This window comes from Bos taurus, chromosome 15 (assembly GCF_002263795.3).
Source record: "Bos taurus isolate L1 Dominette 01449 registration number 42190680 breed Hereford chromosome 15, ARS-UCD2.0, whole genome shotgun sequence".
Lineage (NCBI taxonomy): Eukaryota > Metazoa > Chordata > Mammalia > Artiodactyla > Bovidae > Bos > Bos taurus.
In genome coordinates, this window is record NC_037342.1 from 20,459,497 (window position 1) to 20,484,371 (window position 24,875).

Sequence of the window (24,875 nt, forward strand, 5' to 3'; positions counted from 1 at the left end):
TATAGTCACCCGGAAGGCGCTCGGGGCCCCCGGTGGCGAACGCATCAGGCCCTCGAGGGAACCCCGGCCCTGAGAGTCCGCTGCGCCTCTCTTCTCTCCGCAGACCCGCGCGGCGTCAGCCCGCCCGTACTCGCTGAGTCTGCCCTCGCGGCCGCTGCCGTGCGGCCTGCGTCGCCTTCCGTAGTTCCCCGACAGGCTATGGCCGCCCGCCTCCTGCGCGTCGCCTCCGCCGCCCTCGGCGACACGGCCGGCCGGTGGCGGCTTCTCGCGCGACCGCGCGCGGGAGCCGGCGGCCTCCGTGGGAGCCGAGGACCGGGCCTGGGCGGCGGCGCAGTGGCGACGCGGACGCTGAGCGTATCGGGGCGAGCGCAGAGCAGGTGAGGCGCGCGCGGGGGGCGCGCGCGAGGGCGCGCCGAGCTCGTGGGTCCTCTGGTGGCGGCGCCTCCGTCATCTCCAGAGGTTTCCAGGTCTGTCGTCCTCTCCCGGGCGCCGGCCTGCGGGCCACAAGCCCAGTCCCGCTGCCTTCTCCATGTCCCCAGGGTGGTCGTCCCTTGCGGTCGCTTCCTCCTTGTCGTCAGTTGCCAAGTTGCTTCTCAGGTCCATCGACGCTTGGCGGGGAACGGGGGCCTGGGACCCCCGATTTCCCTGTCCCAGCGCCTCCTGTGCCCTCGGGAAAGCTGGCACTTTGCTGCTGCTGGTTCTCCGTGCTGTTTGGCGTGGATCTAACCTTTGCCCTGCCGGAGACCGCGGTGAACCTCGCGCCCAGTTTGTGTCGCGGCCAGGGCTTTCTTCTGGGCCCTCTTCCTCCTGCCGGCTCTGGAAACGTTCTGTCTCCAAGTTCTTGTCCATTTAGGGTACACCCGCTTGTCCCCGAGCTTCCCTGTGTGCTCCCCGCTAAGTGCTAAGTCGTGCGTGCTAAGTCGCTTCAGGCGTGTCCAACTCGTTGCGACCCCATGGACTGTTGCCCACTAGGCTCCTCTGTCCGTCTGATTCTCTAGGCAAGAATACTGGAGTAGGATGCCATGCCCTTCTCCACTCCTTCTGGTTGCTGTCGGATAAAAAGTCCCCTGCGTTGGACTGGCAAGCCAGGGTTTTAAACTGGGCTTTGACACTTATTATCCAGTTTGTCTAATGTCTGTTACTGGGTGTTAAGAGTCGTGTAGGCCTCACAGGATTATTTAAAGAAACAAATAACAGCATACACATATTGCAAGGAGTCTGGGGGGCTCAGTAAATCCCACCTGTTAGCTTCAGCCGCCTCCTAAGCCCACAGCGTTGAGTTTTGTGTACTAAATGTTGAAAGAGATGTGAAAAAAAATTTGCCCAGAATATGTTGCAGTTTTATATTCTTGGGTAGATTTGTTTCTCAAAGACACAATCCTCTTTAGATACAATAGAGATAAAATGAACTCATAATTTCAGAGTATAGCACTGTGGTGGATGGAGCCTTAGTATAATGTAGGTCTCTGAACAGCTCTCTGACCAGCTGTCCTGTAGTAGGAAGCAGGGAAAAACAGTTGGGTTTGTGTTCCTCTCTAGTTTCTTTTTGTGAAGTTCCTGAGAATAGGGTGTGGGACCTACTCATCTTTTCCCCCTTAATCTGTGAGGTAGTGGGTGCTCACTAAATTTTTGTTGCATGAACTGTGAAGGAGATAATGGGGAAGGCAAGTTGGGGTTATTTGTTACTTTCCAGTCTTTGACGTCCATCTACCTGGATGCCTTATTTTCTAAGTTGGTTGCTTTCTTGAAAAATTGTGTATAAATTGGGACTCTTATTGAACACATTTATGTAACATATTTAAAGGAAAATGAGTGCTTTCGTGAGTGGGAATTATCTCCTCCAGGTTACTGTTTGATTTGGTATATCAGGTTGTCTTAAAGGGAAGCACATCTGTTTTGTTCCCTCTTAAACCTACTTTCTGCCCCATTGGCACAGTTTCTGTTGATGACCTGTGCCATCACAGACTTTGGAGCTGCAACTAAATTTCCCAGGCTATCCAGTATGGTCACCAGTAACCACATGTAGCCATTTAAGATAATTAAAGCTGCATAAAATTAAAGAATCAGTTTCCCAGTTCCAGTGGCCACATTTCAAATACTGAATAACCTCACATAGCTAGTAGCTACTGTCTGGGACATCAGTTATATACAGCTATAGAATATCTCTGTTATTGTTCAAGTTTAATTGGACAGAGCAGTCTAGAGGCTGTAGTTCTGACTTTGAAGTTTAACATGTAAGTAAGCTTTCAGTAACTGAGAGTCAAAAAACTTTAACTCCAAAATACCCTGTCCTAGTACTTTACATGTTGTAGTGATTTAGGTTGCAAAGGGCTTTCACGTGTATTATTTCACTTGATCCTTAAGAAAATCTCCTGAGGCAGGGAAAGTAAATAAATGAGAATAAAAATTTTATATTAAGTAGCAGGCAAAACTGGGACTAGAACTCACATAGTTTTTGTTTGTTTTTTGAGCACCATTAGAGTTGATAATTCTTTAGCCTGTAGGGTCATTTGGAAGAGTTAAGGTGGCTGTGGAAGTGGGGCGCTCTAGATGGGGCCCTTTTCTTGGACCATCTGCCCCAGGCCGCCCCAGGTAGTGAAAGGGTGAGCATCAGCAGCCATAACTCCCTTGTCTGTCAGAAGTCTGTTAAGAGCTTTTCTACAACAGCCACTGACAACTTGATTGAGATATCTGCTGTGGCTGAACAGAATAAATGGCAGTGCATGGTGCATAAAGGGTAACAGTTGAAGGAAGTAGTTGTTTGTGGTGCTGGTTGATATATTGATGATGATAGAGGATTTAGAGGGATCATAGTTATTTTCCATTACCTGAAATCTTGATCTTCTGGGGAATAGCTAAAAACTTTTTGCTAGTTCTTAAAATTGGGGAAGAGAAACCTATGAAACCCATCAGTAGCAATTGTTAATAATGAATAAAGTTAGGTGAGTAAAGTACACATGTATGATGCTTTTTAGGGAATAAAATGTTTCCACAAACTTTCTCTCCTTTAATTCTCTCAGCAGCTTAGTGAAGTCACCGTTATTGCCACTTCCCATGGTCACCTAATGAGTACGTTGGAACCAGGGCTGGAATTTATGTCTTCTGACTCTTGTATTCCATACTTTCTCAACTGCACAATTACTTTTACTCTCATTTCTGCTTTCTCTCCTGTCCTTTGGTAAACCTGTTATTACTCTTAATTCGGCAGTTTTTTCTGGGACTGAACACCTTTAATGGATTCTTTCCTTAGTTTGGGAAGGTCCTCTGGAGGGAGGGCATGGCAAGCCACTCCAGTATTGTTGTCTGGAGAATCTATAAACAGAGGAGTCTGGCGGGCTGCAGTCCATAGGGTGCAAAGAGTTGAACATGACTGAGGCAACTTAGCACACACGCATGCACACCTTTAATATGTAGCAGCAGTTCAGGCGCCTTAGCAGCAAAAGGACTGGGACTTTAAATAAAAGTTATCAATCAGTGTTTGTTGAGCTCTACTCTGTTAGGAATTTTCCATATGTTATCAAAACTATGAGATAAATGTTACCCTGATTTTAAAGAAGAGAAATCTGGTGTCAGAGTTGAAATTCCTTTGCTGTTGGCTTCTCTGGTGACTCAGTGGTCAAGAATTCGCCTGCCAATGCAGGAGACATGGGTTGGATCCCTGGGTCAGGAAGATTCCCTGGAGAAGGAAATGGCAACCCACTCCAGTATTCTTGCCTGGGAAATCCTATGGGCAGAGGAGCCTGGAGGGCTATAGTCCATGGACACAACTTAGTGACTAAACAACGATAACAAAGCTTAGCTCTAGGGTGCCCCAGAAGAGCAGCAGTCCCCAAACCTCCAGCCTTCAGTAGTGTGGGTAAACTATGGAAATCTTTCTGTTGTACTTACTGTCGCTTAGTGTACCAGGTGTTTTGTGATGTCAAATCTCTAGACTTCTGTGGGTCTCAGACATATATTTCCCTTTGGCTTTTGGACCTTTGTTTTTTCTATTATTATTTTTATGTTCAAGATAAGTTTTATTTCTGATAATAGTACACAGTTTAGTGAACTGGGAATAAAGATTTTCTAGATTTAACAATTTAATGATTTAAGCGATTTAATAATCACTAGTGTTGACACATGAGTTTTCTATCTTTAGCTAAGCATATCATAACTTCGGATAGAATTAGGACAACATTTAATTGAGGTATAACATAAAGCATAAAATATACTGATAAATATAAAATTCAGTGATTTTTTAGCACATCTTTAGGGTTCTGCTGCCATTACCATATCTTAGATTTGTCCAGCCATAAACACAATCCAGCGCTGGAACAATTTCGTTTCACCAGTTTGACATTTTACAGTCGGTCCCCATGTCCAACCCTAGTCCCAGGCAACCCTCTCATCTGCTCTCTGTCTTTATAGATTTGCCTTTCCTGGGAAATTTATGTATTAATATATATATAACCAGGCTTGTATAACTTGAGTGTAAATGTTTTCAAGGTTCAAACGTGTTGAAGCATATGTTTTTTTCTATTATTAAATCAAACACGTCTAAACTTGAGCTCATTTCCGATCTTCCCCAAAACTCCTTCTCCTCCTCAGTTAATCCTCAGGTAACCTGTATTTCCCATTGCCCAGGCAAGAAATTTCAGCATTACTTCCTCCCTCTCCAGAACCTTTTAATTCTGCCTCCTGAATATCTCTTAAATTAGTATCTCCTACACTGTTGCTTCATTTATGCCCTTTCATAACCTCCAACAAGGTCTCCCTGCCTCCAGAGTATCTTCATTCTTAGTCATTCTTCTTTGAAAAAATGTCAGTTGCGTAGTTGAAAATCATGTGTGTTTGGGAATACTTGCTTTAAAGCATTTTTTTTCCCCTGTGAAAAGAAGTTGGAGAGTACAGGCCCATTTAAGGGACATTCTGTCTTTCTCAACACAATTCTGATCAATTTTTAATAGAATCTTTTTTTTTTCGGCCTTGAGTTATCAGGGAAGATATTATCTGATAAGGCTGCCTTTTTTTGTGAAATGACATGACTGTACTTGGTAATTTGTATGATATTTATAGCTCTGAAATTGTACAATTCTAGGTTTTACTTACATTAAACAAAGTTTTCTTTGATGGACTATGACTGTCTATTGGGAGTGGTGAAAATTACAACTCATTATTTTAAGCTGAAGTACATCTTTTCAATTATGAAGTAAAAATTTAAATGACCAATTAGTTGATAGTATGATTTCTTTTCCCAAAATTTGGACTCATGTTTGAGAGAAGGGTAAGAAATGTAAGTAAGTTAGCAGACTGATGACTGACTGATAGATATCCTATAATAATGAAAAATACAAGGAGGGTTATATTTATCTTCCCACAGATTTAAACAGAAAACCTTTTTCTAGTCCCTTTGGTTTTTGACCAAAACAAAATGTTCAGCTACTCAAGCTACCAAACTGCTGCCTCTTGGTGACTGTATTTGTCAGACACTTGCATAACAATTGCCTTATCAATAGCATGATGATTTGTGTTTAAAGCTCTCCACAGCCCTCATCTAATTTTTAGGGACACATTCATAGAGATGTTGGTTTTTGGAGGACCTGTGTGAGAGCAAAACAGACTTCACAAGTGATAATGATTGCTAATGATTTCATGTAACTGTGACTGATGGTGACCACTGGGAAGACATACTTCAGGTGGCCTTGATAGTGACGTACTCGCCATTTCCTTTAGGGTGGCAGAACTTCCCTTCCGGTTGGTGGGTAGATAGTTATACCTCTGGTTTCTGGTGTCTCCTTCCCAAATAAACTTTAGAAAGAAAAGAAAATCCTATAAAGGAGCATATTTGCATGCATACAAACCCACACACAACCTAATTATTTCACCTTACGGATTCTTCAAGCAACTATTTTAAAGTATGTTGAAATTACTGAAAGTAATAAAGAACTGTTTCCTTTTCCAGCTCAGAAGATAAAATAACAGTCCACTTTATAAACCGTGATGGTGAAACATTAACAACCAAAGGAAAAATTGGTGACTCTCTGCTAGATGTTGTGGTTCAAAATAATCTAGATATTGATGGTTTTGGTGAGTATGGAACATTCCTTAAAATGTATAAGTGAAACTATTAAATAGGTTTCAGCTTTGTTTTTTTCTTTTTGAAGAATTTTAACTATAGCATGCTAAGTGAACTATTAAAATTCAGGATGCTTTAGTGTTATATTCTCACTTATGAAGAATAAGAGTGGCACCGTGTTTCTATTCTTTGAACATTTAATTAGCTATATGCCCTAAAGTCTGTTGCCTCGTTACCTTATTGATTATATGTGTGATGCAAAGCTGGAAGTAGTGTGTGGAATTGAAAAATACCAGGGACTCTGTGGGAGAAAGCGAGGGTGGGATGATTTGAGAGAATAGCATTGAAACATGAATACTATCATATGTGAAACAGATCGCCAGTCCAGGTTTGATGCATGAGACAGGATGCTCAGGGCTGGTGCACTGGGATGACCCTGAGGGATGGGATGGAGAGGGAGGTAAAAGGGGGGTTCAGGATGGGGGACACATGGCTGATTCATGTCAATGTATGGCAAAAACCACCACAATATTGTAATTAGCCTCCAATTAAATAAATTAAAAAAAAAAAAAATACCAGGTTGAGATACTAAATGTCATAATGTCATGTTACAGAGGCTATGGGATCTTAGTTCCTCAACCAAGGATTGAACCCAGGCTCTTGGCAGTAAAAGTGCCAAGAGTCCTAACCACTGGACAGCCAAGGGAATTCCCAGACTGGTATTTTCTTAGTTACATTGAACTTATGCATTCTTTTTGTTTTAAGTGAGTTTTATTTTACTTACTAATTTTTAATCGAGATGTAGTTGACATATTAGTTCCAGGCATACAGCATAATGGTTTGATACTTGTATTTACTGCAAAGTGACATAGATCACAGTAAGTCCAAATAGCGTTCATCACCATACATTGAAGATCTCTGTGGCTCAGGTGGGCTTCCCAGGTGGCACCAATGGTAAAGAACCTGCTTGCCAATGCAGGAGACTTAAGAGACACAGGTTTGATCCCTGGGGTGGGAAAGCCTCCTGGAGGAAGGCATGGCAACCCTCTCCAGTTTTCTTGCCTGGAGAATCCCATGGACAGGGGAGCCTGACTGGCTACAGTCCATGGGATCTCAGAGAATCGGTCATGATTAAAGTGACCTAGCATGCATGCACTATACAGTCAGGGATGTCAACTCACCTTCCTTGAAAGGGTAGTTAATCTATTTCTTATTAAGGGAGTGTTTTGTTTAGGAAATTTTCACTCCTAGACTTTTTACCTTATTCCTTAACCATTCACAGAAAGCCCATATCCAGGAAACTGCCATCTTAGAGCTCAGGGATACACTGTATGTCACTTGCCAGTTTTGCTTGAGCATTCTCTCTAGTCTAGAATGGTAGTTCTCTAAGAGGGTTCCATCAGTGCCACTTGGGAAATTCACATTCTCAGGCCCCACTCTGGACTTCCTGAATCAGAAAGTCTGGGATAGGCCCAGAAATGTGTATTTTAACAAGCCCTCCATGTGATTTGATGCATGCGAAAGTTTGAGAACCACTAGTCTGCAGTCAGGTCCAAGGAGCATATCTGACTATTTTTCATTCAAGGGACCATTCATATTGCACTTTTAAGAGCTCTTTTCAGATCAGAATTATTTCTTCCCTTCTGTTTTCCCATGATATATTAAATATACTTCTATATGTTAATACTCATTTCAGTTTTCTTTTTTAGAGAGAATGTCCCTTCCCTTTATTAGATTGTGTGCTTTTGGAAGACTCTTATCACTCAGGTAACCAGAGTTGGCACTCAGTAATATTTGCTAAATTTCTGAATCTAATGTCAATTACAGGGATAACTATAACTGGACCTACTATATTCCAGCATATGTTATCTATTATTTTAACAACTCTAAGAGGCAGTTTTTTTTTTTTTTTAACTTCCAGTTTATAGGTGAAGAAACTAATAAAGTTCAGAGAAACTTAGTGTTCCCTGGATCATACAGTAACAAGTGAGAATGCCTTACAAAATTCAAGCCTAAGTTTCTCATAACTCCCAAACCTCGGCTTTTTCCTGTAAGAAACCATTTTTCTCTTAAGAAGTGTCTTTCCTTTGTGAACACTTGTTACAGAAATTAGGTGATGACATAGTTGCTATAGTTCTAGTTTTGCTGCTAAGTCACTTCAGTCATGTCCTGACTCTGTGCGACCCCATAGATGACAGCCCACCAGGCTCCCCTGTCCCTGGGATTCTCCAGGCAAGAACACTGGAGTGGGTTGCCATTTCCTTCTCCAATGCATGAAAGTGAAAAGTGAAAGTAAAGTCGCTCAGTCGTGTCCGACCCTCAGCGACCCCGTGGACTGCAGCCTTCCAGGCTCCTCCATCCATGGGATTTTCCAGGCAGGAGTACTGGAGTGGGGTGCCATTGCCTTCTCCGAGTTCTAGTTTTAAGGAATTTCTTACTCTAAAGCGGTGGTTCTTGGCTGGGATTGAGTTTCAGAAATCTGTAGAAATATTAAAGTATGTTATGTCCTGATAGTATAGCGAGAGTGGGAAGTTGTGCAGATATCCTTTTGAATTCACATGATTCAGATCCATACCATAGATTGACTGATTTATGTAAAAGAACCCATGGGTAATTCCATATATATTCTGTAAAATTTATATATAATTGAGTTCCCTCATGAGTTCATATTCAGCAGCACTTAGTTGACTAAGCTTGGTTTCTTGAATTGTTCTCTCACAAATGAAAAGTAATACACTGCACAGTAATTGAGAATAGACCCTAGAATCAGACCAATTGTGCTTCATAAACCAACATTGTCACTTACTAGCCATAATATCTGGAGCAGGCTGCTTTATATCTGTATGCCTCAGTTTCCTCTTCTGTAAAATATGGTTGTAATAGTTCTAACATCATAGGACTGTTGAAGATTAAGTAGTATATTGGAAGTGAAGTGCTTAGCACAGTGGCTACATTGGTAAGAACAGTAGAATTTGTGGTATTTTAACTTGGTCTGCTCTCCTCCTCTTCCCTGTTCAGCAGTAGCCTTAAAAACTGGCAGCCTTGCAGCCACTGGAGGAACAAACTGATTTGACTTGCTCAGAAGCATTCTCCAGAATGTCATCACTTATTTTGCAGCTTCCCAGAAAAGCTCCATTCCAAGGAGTTGTTATTCGATTTGCCTCAGAGATTGCTCTGTGAGGAGGCTCTGTCCCTAGGACTTTCGTCTGAAATAATGACCTGTAGTTTTGCTGCCTGAGGCTGTGATGCCTCTTGGAGCAAACAGGAGCCTGGCCAGAAAGCCTAAAAGAAAAATCTGGTGAATGAAATGTCTGTATGAAATGGCTTTGAAATACTTTGGGGATCTGGAGGCCATGCACAAATGCAGGACTGTATTTATGCCCAGAAAAGGCCCGATAGGGCCTTAGTCTCCCATCTGTGCATCTCTGGCTGATCTTGAGTCTTTGATGCAGGTGAAGGCCAAGACAGACATGCAGAGTACTTGAATGTTGAAGGTGTGCCTAGTCATGAACTGAGCTCCTTAGCAGAGGGTAGAAGCCTTACTGGTTCAAAGCCCTGAAGGAAACCTCCAGATAGTGATCTCAGCTGATCACTAAGCTCACTGAACAGAGACATCGCTGATCACGTGCTGCAGGGAATACAGACCTCAGAGTTAGTTTGGGAAAGTCACTAAAGAAATAAATAGCTGCAAGAACAATCTCCAAAAAGCCAGCCGCAGCAACAAACCTAGGGGAGACAGTGGTGAGCCCTGATTTCCAGAGTTGCCATATTATATTATTCTACTTTGCAATAAAAAATTCAAGATGCCTAAGGAAACAGGAAAGTATGGCCCATACTCAGGAAGAAAAGCAGTCAATAGTAGCTGTCCCTGAGGAGTCCCAGCTATTAGACTTACTAGACAAAATGTTGAATCAGCTGTTACCAAAGTTCAGAGAGCTTAAGGTATGTGGGGATGATCTTTGGCCTTTGTACATCACTATGTGTGGACTTTGTTACCACTGGGTGTGAGGGTTTGTTAAAGAAGTATAGAACGTTTTTGCTGTTCTTGAGAAAGCTAATCTTTTGTGTTCTGGAACGGCTAATGTGGAGGCTGTGATCCAGTAAATCTGTTTCTATACAGTTCTCCACAGCTTCAATCTCAGCTTTATGAAAATACATATATACTAGACCCTTTACTCCAGAGTTATTTGAGAGCAAAAGATTTGAAAGAAGCAAATGCCCATTGATAGAAGACTGATACTTAGTCATGCAAGGGGATACTATATTACTCCATTAAAAAACAAAACAAAACTGTGGAAGGAGTCTTGAAAACAAATAATCAGTGGTTACCTACTGGTAGGGAAGCAGGAGGGAAGCTTTTAATTCCATGGTATATTTAATCCATTTCTTTCTTTGAACATTAGGGGACTTCCATTTTTCAGCTATTACAAATACCCTTAAGGTGAACATCCCCACGAATACTTTGCTGTGTTTGTGTTCTGTCATTTCCTTGTGGTAAATTCCTAGGGAAAGAATTACTTAGTAAAATTTGTTTTATTAATTGCTCAAATTATTTGCCTGCTTTTCTGATGAGGTGTTATTTATTTTTAGCCATTAGCAAAGGCTCTTTAAATGTGCTGTTTGACCAAAAAAACTAATGAAAATTAATTTTAAACATTTATTTGAAAGGCTCTTAACCTCTGTTTTACACGGGACTACGTTTTTCTCAAAATACTGTACTTTATTACAGTAGATAATTTTCATGAGTTGCTTTCCATTTCTTTGAAATAAAAGCATATTTTGACCTTAATACTTGAAAGTACTTTAAATTTTTTTAAAGTATTTTTTCTTTTATCATTCATGACTATATATTGCAATAACATTGTTTTTCACATTGCAGTTTGCAACCATTAGTCATACAATCAGTTTAGTAGCTCTCAGCAGTTAAAGTAATTAAAAAGAAAATATAACAGCACCATCTTTTGTATTATTCCATGAAATGCTTGTTTAGCTATTTTACAAAGTATATGTATACCAGGTTGTAATGTAAAATTGGACTCATACAATGAGTCACATTTTAAAATATATATATTTTCTTTTTGGAAAACTGTTGGCTGGAATGTTAAGAGTGGAGTTCCTGCCTGTGTTTGTTTCCCAGCTCTGTCACTTTGTCACCTTTGTGACCTTCAGTTAGATCTCTAACCTCTTCATACCTTGTCTCCTTAAGGGTAACATAGAAATAATGTTAGTACTTAAGTACTTTGTAAGGTTGCTATAGAGATCAAATGAGTTTATCTAAGCAAGGCTAAATTAATGTTAGCTATTCTTGTTAGCATAGTTATTACTACAGGTTCATTGTTCATTATAACAAATTTTAAAAGCACATTAAAAAATTGTAACTTCCCATAGTCTTAATACACAGAGATAAACACTGAAAGAGTCCTTTTCCCCCTAGTTTCCTGTAAGTACCGAAAGTTTATTGCCAACACAGTCTTTAGTAATTCAGTAAGAATTCTGCATTTGTTTACATGGACATAGAAGAGATACTTTAAAGATCAAGGATCCTAATGTGTCCAGAATTTTGGGATATAAATATAAATTTGAGATAAGCTAAACTAGGTTCACAAAAGATAGGAGTTAAGCCTAAGTCACTTTCTAGAATAAAAATGGAAGAAATGAAATCAAGAAGTCTGAACTACCATGTTTACAAAGAAGCAATTATAATAACATTGTAAGGGACAACTATGCGTCCCAGGTGGAGCTACTGGTAAAGAACCCACCTGCCAGTGCAGGAGACATAAAAGAGGCAGGTTTGATCCCTGGGTCGGGAAGATCCCCTGGAGAAGGAAATGGCAACCCACTCCAGTATTTTTCTCTGGAGAATCCCATGGACAGAGGAGCTTGGCAGGGTATAGTGCACAGGGTCGCAGAGAGTCGGACATGACTGAAGCGACTTGGCAGGTATGCAGGGCCAACTATTTCATTCATTTCTAAAGCTGAATACAGGAGATGCTTTAAATATTGCCCTTGTTCTAGTCTTACTCAACAGGTGAACACTGTACACAGCTGAGGTTGGCCTAGTTCAGAGTGTCTGTACGGTTCCTCTCTGGGTGATCTTATCCCTTCTGTGACGTTAAATCCCATCTAGATGTCCATAGACTGTGTGTTGTTAGCTCACAGTGTCCCTCTGAGTCCTGGACTTAAAGATTCAACTTCCTATTTAATTCTTTTCTTGGAAATTGCACAACTTCCTACTTTATATCTTTTCTTGGAGCCTCTTGATGAAAGTGAAAGAGGAGAGTGAAAAGTTGGTTTAAGACTCAACATTCAGAAAACTAAGATCATGGCATCTGGTCTCATCACTTCATGGCAAATAGATGGGGAAACAGTGACAGACTTTATTTTCTTGGGCTCCAAAATCACTACAGATGGTGACTTCAGCCACGAAATTAAAAGACATTTGTTCTTTGGAAGAAAAGCTAATACCAACCTAGACAGCATATTAAAAAACAGAGACATTACTTTGCCAACAAAGGTCTGTCTAGTCAAAGCTATGGTTTTTCCAGTAATCACGTATAAATGTGAGAATTGGACTATAAAGAAAGCTGAGCGCCAAAGAATTGATGCTTTTGAACTGTGGTGTTGGCGAAGACTCTTGAGAGTCCCTTGGACTGCAAGGAGATCAAACCAGTCAATCCTAAAGGAAATCAGTCCTAAATATTCATTGGAAGGACTGATGCTTTAGCTGAGGCTCCAATACTTTGGTAACCTGATGCGAAGAGCTGACTCATTGGAAAAGACCCTGATGCTGGGAAAGATTGAAGGCAGGAGGAGAAGGGGACGACAGAGGATGAGATGGTTGGATGGCATCACTGACTCGATGGACATGAGTTTGAGCAAGCTCCGGGAATTGGTGATGGACAGGGAAGCCTGGCGTGCTGCAGTCCATGGGATTGCAAAGAATCAGACAGGACTGAGCAACTGAACTGAAAAAAGTTGTCATATTTAAACGGATTTTTGATCCCCGCCCTCCTCCCCCCTCCACACCGCCCTTATTGAAACTTCCCCTTCCGAGGCATCTTGACTGTCAGCAGTGAGCATCTCTCAGGTGCTCAAACCTGAAACTGGAGAGCATCTTTTATTCTTCCTTCTTCCGCATCCTCTCCCTTCAGGCCGTCAGCTGTTCCTATCAGATGTACTCTGTTTGTCTCCAGTGGGTCCTGTTCTCACCATTTCTGCAGTCACTGTCTGGGCTGCCAGTTACGTGTTACAGGAGCTGCACTTCTCTACTTCTGCTTTTGAACCCAGCAGCTGGGGTCATTCATCATAATGCAAATAAGACAGATCCTCTGATTAAAAACCATGAATAAATTCCCATTTCATTTAGGATAAAATCTACATTCCTTATGCTAGCGTCTGCATTACCTGGCTCCTTCTGCCCTTCCTCCTCTCTCCCTCTTCTCATTGTTCTTTCTGTCACTTTGGCCACACTTGCCATTTATCAAGAGCTGAGCTCACCTAGAATTTCTAGCTTGAAGACTTTGTATATACACTTTACATTTTTTTCTACCTGGGACACTTCCTCTCCCTCCTGAAGAATCCTTTATGTGTTGCTTTTCATCTTTCTGGTCTCAGTTTGTTACTTCCTTAGAGGGACTTTGCCCAACCACCCAGTCCAAAATAGGAATTCTTTTATTACCCTGAATCTGTTTTTCTCCATCACAGCATCCTGTTCATTTCTTTCATCACATCATAATCTATTTATATATTTGTTTATTTCTGCATCTTTCTCCCTGGGGACTGTATTGAAGGATTTAGTGATTCTTATTTTCATATATGAAGTGAAGTAATGAATGGATCAGTGAGTAAAAAGTAAATTTTGGAAGCAATACATTTATAAAAATTCTTATTTCCAACTTTTATGTTAATGTAGGTTTTCTTGGATGATCTTTTAAGTTTTCAGTATTATAGTATTCTGTCACTAGGGGGCAGTTACACCTCTCTGATCAAATTTACCTCCTTTATTATCTCAGACTATTTATATTTTCTTACTGTGTATTTCCTTTGTGTGACTGTTTTGAGGGAAATTATTCAAATTGTGTGGTCCTGATAATGATCATATAAATATTTATTCATGTCATGTTAATTGATTCTTTATGGCTCTGAAATCAAGCTTTACTTTAGAAAATTAGGTTTTAATATTTATATATCATTTCATATTTTTAGGATATAATATTCCAGCATAGCTATCCTCTGGAGTTTTGTTTGAGAAAGGGATTAGCAATCTTTCTTGTCAGCATCATTATAGAGCTCCAAGTTTTTTTAATATAATATAAGCTACAGATATACACACACTCACACACCCATGAAACAGTCTGTTCCTGGTGGAAAACTCTTAAGTTACATGAAAGGAGTAGTAGTCTGCAGATAGCTAACTTACTCTGGGAATTAGTTTTTTATGACAGGAATTTTAATCTTTAGTATTAGTCTTGTTAAAAACAAAAAGTTTTATTCATCATCAGCCTTGAAATTAGCCAATAGCCTTGCCTTACTAAACAAAATACCTTAGTTAACAAAATATCTTACTTATTCTTAACATAATTTTAAAATTATACACATTTGAAATTGTACAGATTAATAATACTAAGTTTCTTACTCTAGTAAAATCAGAAGTACTGTGAAGCCCAAAACTTTTGTCAAGAATCCCATAATTTCAAGCTGGCAGACTGTGTGAATTACAAATTGTATATTTGTTTTGATACCTTTTACAATTACAAGCCAGTATCTGTCAGCTTTTGTCAGTATCATGTAAACTGTGCTGTTTCCAGATATCTGATGTCTGTGTGATTTTTGTTGACTGTAGTGCTGATATTTTAAACTGTGATTATAGTTTAATATCATTTTAAAGCCCATGACGGTTTCAGCCAAGCATTCATTAAGTGTTAATGCTGAAAAATGCATCTGAAAATGAATTATTTTGGAACAGCAGTTAAATGTGACAGAATGCAGTGAAGGAAGCCAAAAACCTGTCATAATTTCTATTACTGCTAATTTAGGAGAAAGAACTCTGAATTATTAGGCAAAATGCCAGCAAAATTACAGCAGCACTGAACCGTATATATCTTTAAGTTCATGACAGTTATTGGACGATGGTAAAATGTTGGTACCACGGGCTTATGAGGCTGTAATGTGTCCCTGAGTCATATCAGATTATCGTCTGTTGTAAGGCATGGAGTATTTTTGATTATTTGAAAGGTGGACATAGTAGTGTAAAAAGTTTCACTTCAAATGTTTGTTCTACTTAAGTATATTTTGCAACAAAAATAATGATTTGAAGGTTAAAGCTTTATGGACCGTAAGAATCCATTTTGTTTCATTGAGAATATAACTCTCGAATTATGAGACTTATAACAATTTCAAAATCTTTGAGAATGTATTCCTCATAAAATGTGATCATGTTATGTTTAATATATTGTGAGTATGTATCTGTATATATAAGTATATAGATACAGATATACATGTGTATATACACACACATATCTACACATTTTATCTATTAATTTACTTTTATATAGCCAACGTCTTACAAAGACACTTAAAACCAACAGTTGTCAGTACTGCTTTGGGATTGTGTATAAGCATAAGTCACATAACTTTTGTACTTTCAGTTCCCATCTCTCCACATGTATTATTGTATCAATATACCCATATTTTGATCAGCTATCATTTTAACTTTTAAAATTTATTTTAGATTATCATTTTTAGATTGAAGGTTCTATAGTAGTTGCTGCTTGTGTATCCTTTTTTGTTTGATAAATTGTCTCCCACTGTTTTATGGACTTGTTCCCTATTGTATGTGATTAGCATAAAAAATAACAAACACTTTTCATTTTTGGGATAGGTTTTGTTTACCAGATTCATTTTCAGGTCAACTTCTTAGCATTTGGAATTTGTTTTCCCATGGAAATACTGTTACACATGATGGCTAAATTTTCAGGCCAACCCACAGAACTAACTTAATAGCTAACTAACCATTTATACCCTGGTTTCTATGAGAGACTGCATTTTAATGTCTAACTTTTAATACTAGATCAAGAACTTCTAAACTCCTTGGGCCCACCTACTGCATATGCACAATGCACGTACCCGCTCATATGCTATAGGAACTCCCCTTTGCATCCCAGTTTGGTAGTAGGAAAATATTTACTGCTGATTTCCAATGCTGGTGATTTCACGGTGGATAGGAACCTGGGAATTTTATAATGCGGAAGATAAGTTAGAAGATGAAGCCCAAGGGGAGCGTCATTCACTTTGTTCTTGTCTGTAGCGTGTGCAGTTCGGGTTGTGGTTTTAGTGGAGTTTGGAGCTGCAGGGATGGTCAGTAAGGACATGAACTTGGTGTCAAATAGGATACAGAATTGGTGGCAGCTCCTGCATTTTAACTGAAGACAAGTGGGCAGTGCCGGATCAGCTCTGGTGTAGATCCGGTGCTGATAAAGGTATCTGTGAAAACCTACAGCTGACATCATGCCCAGTAATGAAGGATGAAATGCCTTTCTCCTAAGATTAGGAACAAGCTTAGAATGTCTGTTCTTACCATCTTATAACATCAGGATGAAAGTCTTAGTCTGTGTAGTGAAACAAACAAACAAAAAAAATCAAAGGCATACTGATTTAAAAGGTTTTTAGGTGGCTGTTTACATAGAAAATCACAAGGAATCTTAAAAAAAAAAAAAAACCTTAGACCTAAGTGAGTTTAGCAAGGTCCTAGTATGTGATCAACACATGAAAATCAATTGTCTTTCTGTATACCAGCATGAATAGTTGGGAACCAAAAAAGTTTTTTAAAAGAACATTTACAGTACCTACCCCAAATGAAATTTTTAGGTTTAACACAATATAACATCAATATCTTGAAAATTATAAAACTGATGAAAGAAAGCAAAGACTTAAGTAGTTGAGAGACATACTATATTCATGAATTGGAAGACAGCCTAGTAAAGATGTCAGTTTTTATTGATAATATAGATTTGTTACATTTCCCGTTAAAATCTCAGCAGGATTTTTTGTGGATACAAACAAGCGATTCTGAACTTTTTACAGAAAAATGAACTACAACAGCCAGTTTTAGAAGAGAAGGATAAAGTTGGAAGAAGTATGTGTAGTACAGATATTAAAACTTGATGTTACAGTAAGCAAGGCAGTCTAATAATAGCAAAAAAAAAATACATCTAGTTGATTTGTTTTGGAAGAGCTTTACTGAGATTTAATTCACATACCATATAGTTTACTCATTGAAAGTAAACTGTGTTTTTTTTTTTTTTAGAATATTCAGTTATGTAACCATCACCACTATTGGTTTTGTTTCCTAGCTTTATTGACATATAATTGACAACTGACATTGTGTAAGTTTAAGATGTACAATGTAATGGTTTGATACACATATCAGCTGCAAAATGATTATCCCAATAGGGTTAACCTCACATCGTTCCTTTTTTTTGGTGGTTAAAACATTTAGGATTACTCTCAGCAAATGTCAAATATATAACACAGTGTTGTATCTATAGTCACCATCTTTTACAGTAGATCCCCAGACCTTGTTCATCTTAAAGCTGAAAATTTACACCCTTTGACAACTCTCCCCATTTCCTTTAGCCCCTGCCATCACTCTCTGTTTCTATGAATTTGACTTTAGATTCTACATATAAGTGAGATTGTACTGTTTTTGTCTTTCTCTGTCTTACTTATTTCAACTTAGCATAATTGCTCAAGGCTTATTCTTGTCTCACAAGTGCCAGGATTTTCTTCTGTTTTATTGCTGAATAATAATTGTGTGTGTGTGTGGTGTATGTATATCTTACTCATTCATCCATAGACATACACTTAGGTTGTCTTCATATCTTGTGAAAGTCACTCAGTTGTGTCCAAATATTTTCTCCTGTTCAGTAGGTTGTCTTTTCAATTTGTCAATGGTTTTCTTTACTCTGCAAAAGCTTTGAAGTTTAATTAGGTCCCATTTGTTTATTTTTGTTTTCATGTCCTTTGCTTTATTAGACAGATCCAAAAAAAAATACTGCTATGATGTCGAAGAATATTCTGTTTTTTTCTAGGAGTTTCATGGTTTCAGGTTTTACAGTTAGGTCTTTAATCCATTTTAAGTTTATTTTTGTATATGGTGTTAGAGAGTGTTTTGGTTTCATTCTTTTACATGTAATAGCCAGTTTTCCCAGCACCATTTACTGAAGAGTCTGTGTTGTCTCCATTTTGAGTTCATTTTTATCTATGGTGTTAGAGAATTGTTCTAATTTCATTCTTTTATATGTAATAGCATTTCCCCAGCACTATTTAATGAAGAGACTCTCTTCTCCATTGTAAATCACTGCCTCCTTTGTCAGAGAGTAATTGACCATGGATGGGTGGGTTGGTTTCTGGGCTGTCTATTCTGTTCTGTTAATCTGTGTGTCTGTTTTTATGCCAGTCCCATGTTCTTTTGCTTACTGTAGCTTTGTAGTATAGTTTGAGGTCAGGGAAATTGATACTTAGAGTGCTGTCCTTTCTCAAGGTTATTTTGGCTTTTTCAGGTCTTGTGTGTTTCCATACAAATTAAAAAAATTTAGTTCTAGTTTTGTGGACAGTGCCATTGGTAATTTGATAGGAAGTGTATTGAATCTGTAGATTGCCTTGGATAGTGTGGTCATCTTAACAATATTAATTTTTCTAACCCATGAACACAGTGTATCTTGGTCTGTTTGTATTGTCTTTCATTTCATGAGTGTCTTACAGTTTTCTGAGTATAGTTCTTCTACCTCCTTAGGTACATTTATTCCTGGGTATTTTATTCTTTGTGATGCTATTGTAAATGGAATTGTTTCCTGAATGGAGAAATGCAGGCTGTGCCTCCGAGAGCACAGCAGGCACGAGGATTTTCTTCTGGGTGATGAACCTGCTTTGTGTCCTGGTTGTGGTAGTGGGTGCACAAACGTATACATGTGTTAAGATTCATAGACCTGTATACCGAAAAGACAAAAGTCAGATGCCTATTGACTGGGGGCCTACCTCTAATTACAAGACCAGGAAACAAATTGGCAGAAATACCCACCATGAAATCATGAGATGAAAAAAAAAATTTAAAAAGGAGTAACTTAAAGTTTTCTTCTCACAGTTTTAGGCTGTCTTTTAAAATATTTTTTTCCTCCAGACACCTTATCAGAGACATGTCTTCACTGTTCTCTAATTTTTTTCTTTTTTTATAGAATGTATGGTTTAAGGGAAAAAAAACCCTCCCCAAAAATGCTCAGATTGTTGTATTATTTTGAAGTTTTGCAGGATAGACTGTTTCTTCTTTTAAGTACTATTCACAGGGTTTGTAAAGCTTTGCTCCAGATTTTTTTTCTATAGTGATATTTGTACCACAACATGACCATATGTGTCTCTGGTTCAGTGATAGCCATTTTATACAGGCTGAGTTGATTTCATCCTGAACCTTAAAGTTTCTATTATATTTGAGTTTCTTCCCAGTACAAAGAATAAGAAAAGCATATCTATTGACAACCTGTGATAGAAAAAGTTTGAAATAAACTGTAAAATCAGGAGGAATCCCAAGCATGATGTGTTTATCTAAAGAATAAATATGGGGCTAGAATGTGTAATAGGAACTTGAGTGTAGGAACCAAAAGTTAATCTTTTGTATATATTCAACATTTGTCAGATTCTTATTAGAATACTCTCTTCAGCTCTGAACTTGGCATCCTAAGCAAGATGTGGAATCAGCTGGCAAGGTTCCTGAGAGGAGCTATGAAAATTATTAGAGAATGAAAATAAAGCCTTTAAGAGAAGGTTAAAAGAATTGAGTTTTCCTAGGGAAGAAAGCGAAGACCTAGAACACGGATGGTAACTCTTCATTTTGACTGACCAGGTGGTACAAAGAATGTCCTAAATTTTCTGCAGGGATTTATTGGCATGTGGACTTTTCTGTGAATTCCATGATGATTGAGACCATATTGTATGCACTGGCTTCTTCCCTGGGCTTTTCTGATATCACCCTTTTCTGGTTCTCTGTCTTCCAGTTGACACATCTGTACTTTAAGTCCTTTTCTTGGTGGGTGGGGGGACGTGTCTCTTTGACTCTCTCAGTCTCTTATCCTTCCTTTCCTCTTTTCCCCCTCCTCTCTGGTGAGATGTCATGACTTTAGCTTCTGTCTTGTCCATGTCAAACCCATCCTTTACACACAGGCACCAGCAGGATCTATCCAAAATAAACATGCCATGTCACTTTCCTACTCAGAATCCTTTAGTAGCTTCCTAAAACTTCAGCAGCAACCACTGTTCTCCAGGGGCTGGATTCAAGAGGGGTGGTAGAGTGACAGTTGCTGGTAATCCCCAGCCAGAAACATCTCGGAGGCAACCCACCCTGAGAGTGTGCTGGTTTACCCACCCAGTGTGTGTGCTTACAACGCATGCTCAGGCTCCTTGGGAGAGCTTGGGAGGCCTCTGTGCTTGGTCCACCATCTGCCTCTGTGCTTGGTCCACCATCTGCCTCTGTAGCCAGCTCCCAACTCTGCATTCTGCCCAGGATCGTGAGTTTGTTTTTCTTGTATCTTCTGTTACGCATTGCTTGCATTTCTCAGGATTTGTTTTTTTAATAATAAAAATTTGAAGCTTTTTAAAGCTTTTTAAATTAGGGTAGTTGCTTGGTATATTTTAGGGAGGGTTTTACTTACATTTTAAGACAAAAGATGCTGAATTTCCTGAACTTTGTCCCCCAATATCTCCAGATGGATTTGACATTTTAGTTTGAGTTTGTCTGGATTGGGTACTGATCAGATAAAAACAGAAAGCAAAATTAGTATGTATTTATTGAATACTAGTAAGCAAATCCATTAAGAACTACAACTCTTCTTTGTGGAGTCATAAAATATTAGAGTGAATAGGCCCTTAGGTATCATCTACCTCAATCTCCCATGATACAGATGAGAAGAAAATTGAGGTCCTTGAGACGCCTGCCCAGGACACAGCGGACAGTATGGCAGATTCCTCCAGAGCCCAGCTGGCCTCAGGGTTGCACTCCACCAGTTCTCCTTTTACTGCAGAGGTTTTCTTTCTTTCTACCTCTCTGCCTACCTACTTGGTGGCTCAGCGCTAAAGAATCCGCCTGCCACTGCAGGAGACGTGTGTTTAATTCTTGGGTTGGGAAGATCCCCTGGAGAAGGAAATGGCAGCCCATTTCAGGATTCTTGCTGGAGAAATTCCCATGGACAGAGGAGCTGGGTGGGCTGTAGTCCATGGGGTCGCAAGAGTCAGACACAACTTAGCGACTAAACAACAACTTGCCTACCTTTTTTTAAGCAGAGGAAGCCCATTTCCTTTTAAGTAAAATATATCCATTTACCTTTTTGTGTGGAAAGCCTCAAATTTATGCAAAAGTAGAAAAGTAAAGCGCTTGTTCAAATAACTAATTGGTGTGGGTATATATTTGTATATTACATAAATGTACTGTATATACATATTTATATATTTAATATATAAACATACATATAATTTAATATATAAGAAAGTTGAAATTCTTTTAAGTTTTCTTGTAACTTCCAAATAATAATAATTGCCAATACTGAATAGGTCTTACTCTCCCAGTCAGCCATGGTTGCAAGTACATATGTTAAGCACACATTCATGTGTAATGCTTGCAACTGCCCTGTGAGGTTGGTACAGTTACTACTGAGGAAATTCAGGCATGGAGGGTGGAGGAGCCCAACGTGAGGCCATTAGTAAAAAGTGGAGCTGAGATTGAAGCCAGGCAATCTGGCTCCAGAGTACATGCTTATGACCCCTGTACGTCACTGTATGGTATGTCTCTGCTTCATCTTGTTTCGCTTTGAATGAGATTTAATAAAATCTGCTTTGAATGAAATTTAATAGAAATGTTTAAGGAAGCCTCTCTTCTTTCTTTATGTTTTAAAATAATACGAGTAACATGTTTAAATTGTGAAAGAACAATTCTTGTTACAATGATAAATTTTTTCACAGGAAAAGTAAGAAATTCACTAACTATTGATAGTAGTTCTATTAATATTTTATATAATGCTTATTGACCAAGAGAATCTAAATCCAACTGATGTTACTTCCAAGAGTCTATAATCTTTACAATTGTATAATGGCTTTAAAAATTATTTAAAAAGGAAACCAGAATAACTTTTTTAGGTAGAATTTAATGAGAACATGATTATGGATGATTCTGTTTTATTGGGTCATCTTTTGGATGCTGTATTTTAAGGAAAACCCAACCAGACTGAGAGGAGGGATTTAGAACTATGTTACTATGTAAGAAAAATCTGAAGGACCTGGGTATGCTCAGCCTGGAGAACATTTTTAAATATATGAAAAGCTGTTGTTTAGAAGGATTCACTAAATAAGCTCATAGACACAGAAAGTAGAAAAGTGGTTGCCAGGGGCTTGGCGGAGATCACGGAAATAGATGAATAGGTAAAAGGCTTTAAAATTTTACCTCTAATATTAAGAACTGAGGATCTAATGTAAATCATGGTGGCTATAACTCTGTTGCTGGGAGAGTAGACCTTACATATTCTCATGGAAAATAAGTAAATAGACATATATGGGGTTGCAGGTGTATTAACGAGTCCTGAGAGGAGTCCTTTCACAGTACATGCATATATCAAATCATTATGATGTGTGCTTTAAATATCTTACAATTTTGTTAATTTTACCTCAGTAGAACCAGAAGGAAAAAAAAGATTGGACTCCATGGGGTAGAGTTGGAGCAGTAGGTGGAAAGTTACAGAGTGACAGACTTCAGCACAGAAGCAGCCAAATGTGAGATCGACCAGCTTCAGCAGGAGGATTTCTTTGTCAGAAGTTTTTGAGCAGGAGCTGGGTAAACCCTGGGAAAAGGGTGTTGGAAAGCATATTCAGTCAGAGTTTGGTTGGACTAGATGACTTTTCGGTTCCCTTTTTATAGTGCTTGGCGTGTAATAGGCACTCAATAAACAACTGTAAAATTAATGACTTTTAAAAACATGGAGCAGGAGAAATATTCTCTTTATTTTAAACCAGTGTGACTCTTAAAGTGACTTCTTTGATTCTGTCCTGATTATCAGTTCAGTTCAGTTCAGTCGCTCAGTCATGTCCGACTCTGCGACCCCATGAATCTCAGCACGCCAGGCCTCCCTGTCCATCACCAGCTCCGGGAGTTCACCCAGACTCACATCCATTGAGTCAGTGATGCCATCCAGCCATTTCATACTCTGTCATCCCCTTCTCCTCCTGCTCCCAATCCCTCCCAGCATCAGAGTCTTTTCCAATGAGTCAGCTCTTCGCATGAGGTGGCCAAAGTACTGGGGTTTCAGCTTTAGCATCAGTCCTTCCAAAGAAATCCCAGGGCTGATCTCCTTCAGAATGGACTGGTTGGATCTCCTTGCAGTCCAAGGGACTCTCAAGAGTCTTCTCCAACACCACACTTAAAAAGCATCAGTTCTTCAGTGCTCAGCCTTCTTCACAGTCCAACTCTCACATCCATACATGACCACTGGAAAAACCATAGCCTTGACTAGACAGATGTTTGTTGGCAAAGTAATGTCTGCTTTTTAATATGCTGTCTAGGTTGGTCATAATTTTCCTTCCAAGGAGTAAGCGTCTTTTAATTTCATGGCTGCAGTCACCATCTGCAGTGATTTTGGAGCCCAAAAAGATAAAGTCTGACACTGTTTCCCCATCTATTTCCCATGAAGTGATGGGACCGGATGCCATGATCTTCATTTTCTGAATGTTGAGCTTTAAGCTAACTTTTTCACTGTCCACTTTCATCAAGAGGCTTTTTAGTTCCTTTTCACTTTCTGCCATAAGGGTGGTGTCATCTGCATATCTGAGGTTATTGATATTTCTCCTGGCAATCTTGATTATAAAGAAAGATTGAGAGGGAAGAATATTTAACTTTATTTAGATATCAGTTTGATTACTTTCTGATCCCTCTTACATACCACAAAAGCTCCTATAAATTGTGTTGAGTTCTCCAGAAAAAGGTAAGTAACTTCTACAGCTGTATGTAAATTATTAACTATATAAATTTAAAAGGCATAAATTTTTGTATCTATACATGTCTCATTAACTTGTAAACTCTTTGATATTAGGATTTGTATTTTTGAGTCTCCCTCACAGCATCTAACCCATAACCTCTTAAAAGTAATATTTGAAAGTGATTTCCAACTCTGTGTGTATTGGGTATGCGGAGTTGTCCCTAATTCTCATTATTATTCAGAAATAAAGTCCTACCATTGATGTGTGCTAATGCTGATTTTTAAATTTAGAAATTACTTAATTCCAGTCGATTTTGAATCTTGCTGAATGTAGAGAGGAGTGCTTTCAATGTTTGTTGCTTTTGTAGGTGCATGTGAGGGAACCTTGGCTTGTTCTACCTGTCACCTCATCTTTGAACAGCACATATTTGAGAAATTGGAAGCAATCACTGATGAGGAGAATGACATGCTTGATCTGGCATATGGACTAACAGATAGGTAAGATTTTCAGACCATTTCTGTTGTAAGAATCATCTGGGAGGGTGAAAGTTTTATTTGTTCATGTCTGTCTCTGACCAGAGACATGTAATCTGCGTGCATATAATAGTGTTCTCCCTGTGTAGACAGATAAGTCGCAAACTTTGAATATCAAATATATGACATTTCTCCATGTATTCTACAGTTTAACCCTTATGAAGCTTTCCTTTTAACAAAAGTAAAAAAAAGTTAACTGGAAGTATTAGAAGATAAGTTCTGGATCATAATAAATCTTCTTTCATCTGTTTTTATTCAAGGAATTAATATTTGTCACATTT

At 39.0% G+C, this 24,875-nt stretch overlaps 1 protein-coding gene across 1 annotated transcript in view; it reads left to right on the top strand.

Annotated features, from left to right (window-relative positions):
* Positions 1-33: 33 nt before the first annotated feature.
* FDX1 (ferredoxin 1) overlaps positions 34-24,875 on the top strand; it is a gene marked incomplete in the record, with an annotated part of 35,409 nt that continues 10,567 nt past the window's right edge. Inside the window, 3 exon segments of the mRNA NM_181011.2 lie at positions 34-267; positions 5,934-6,066; positions 24,429-24,558. Coding sequence (NP_851354.1) covers positions 199-267; positions 5,934-6,066; positions 24,429-24,558 — 332 coding nt within the window.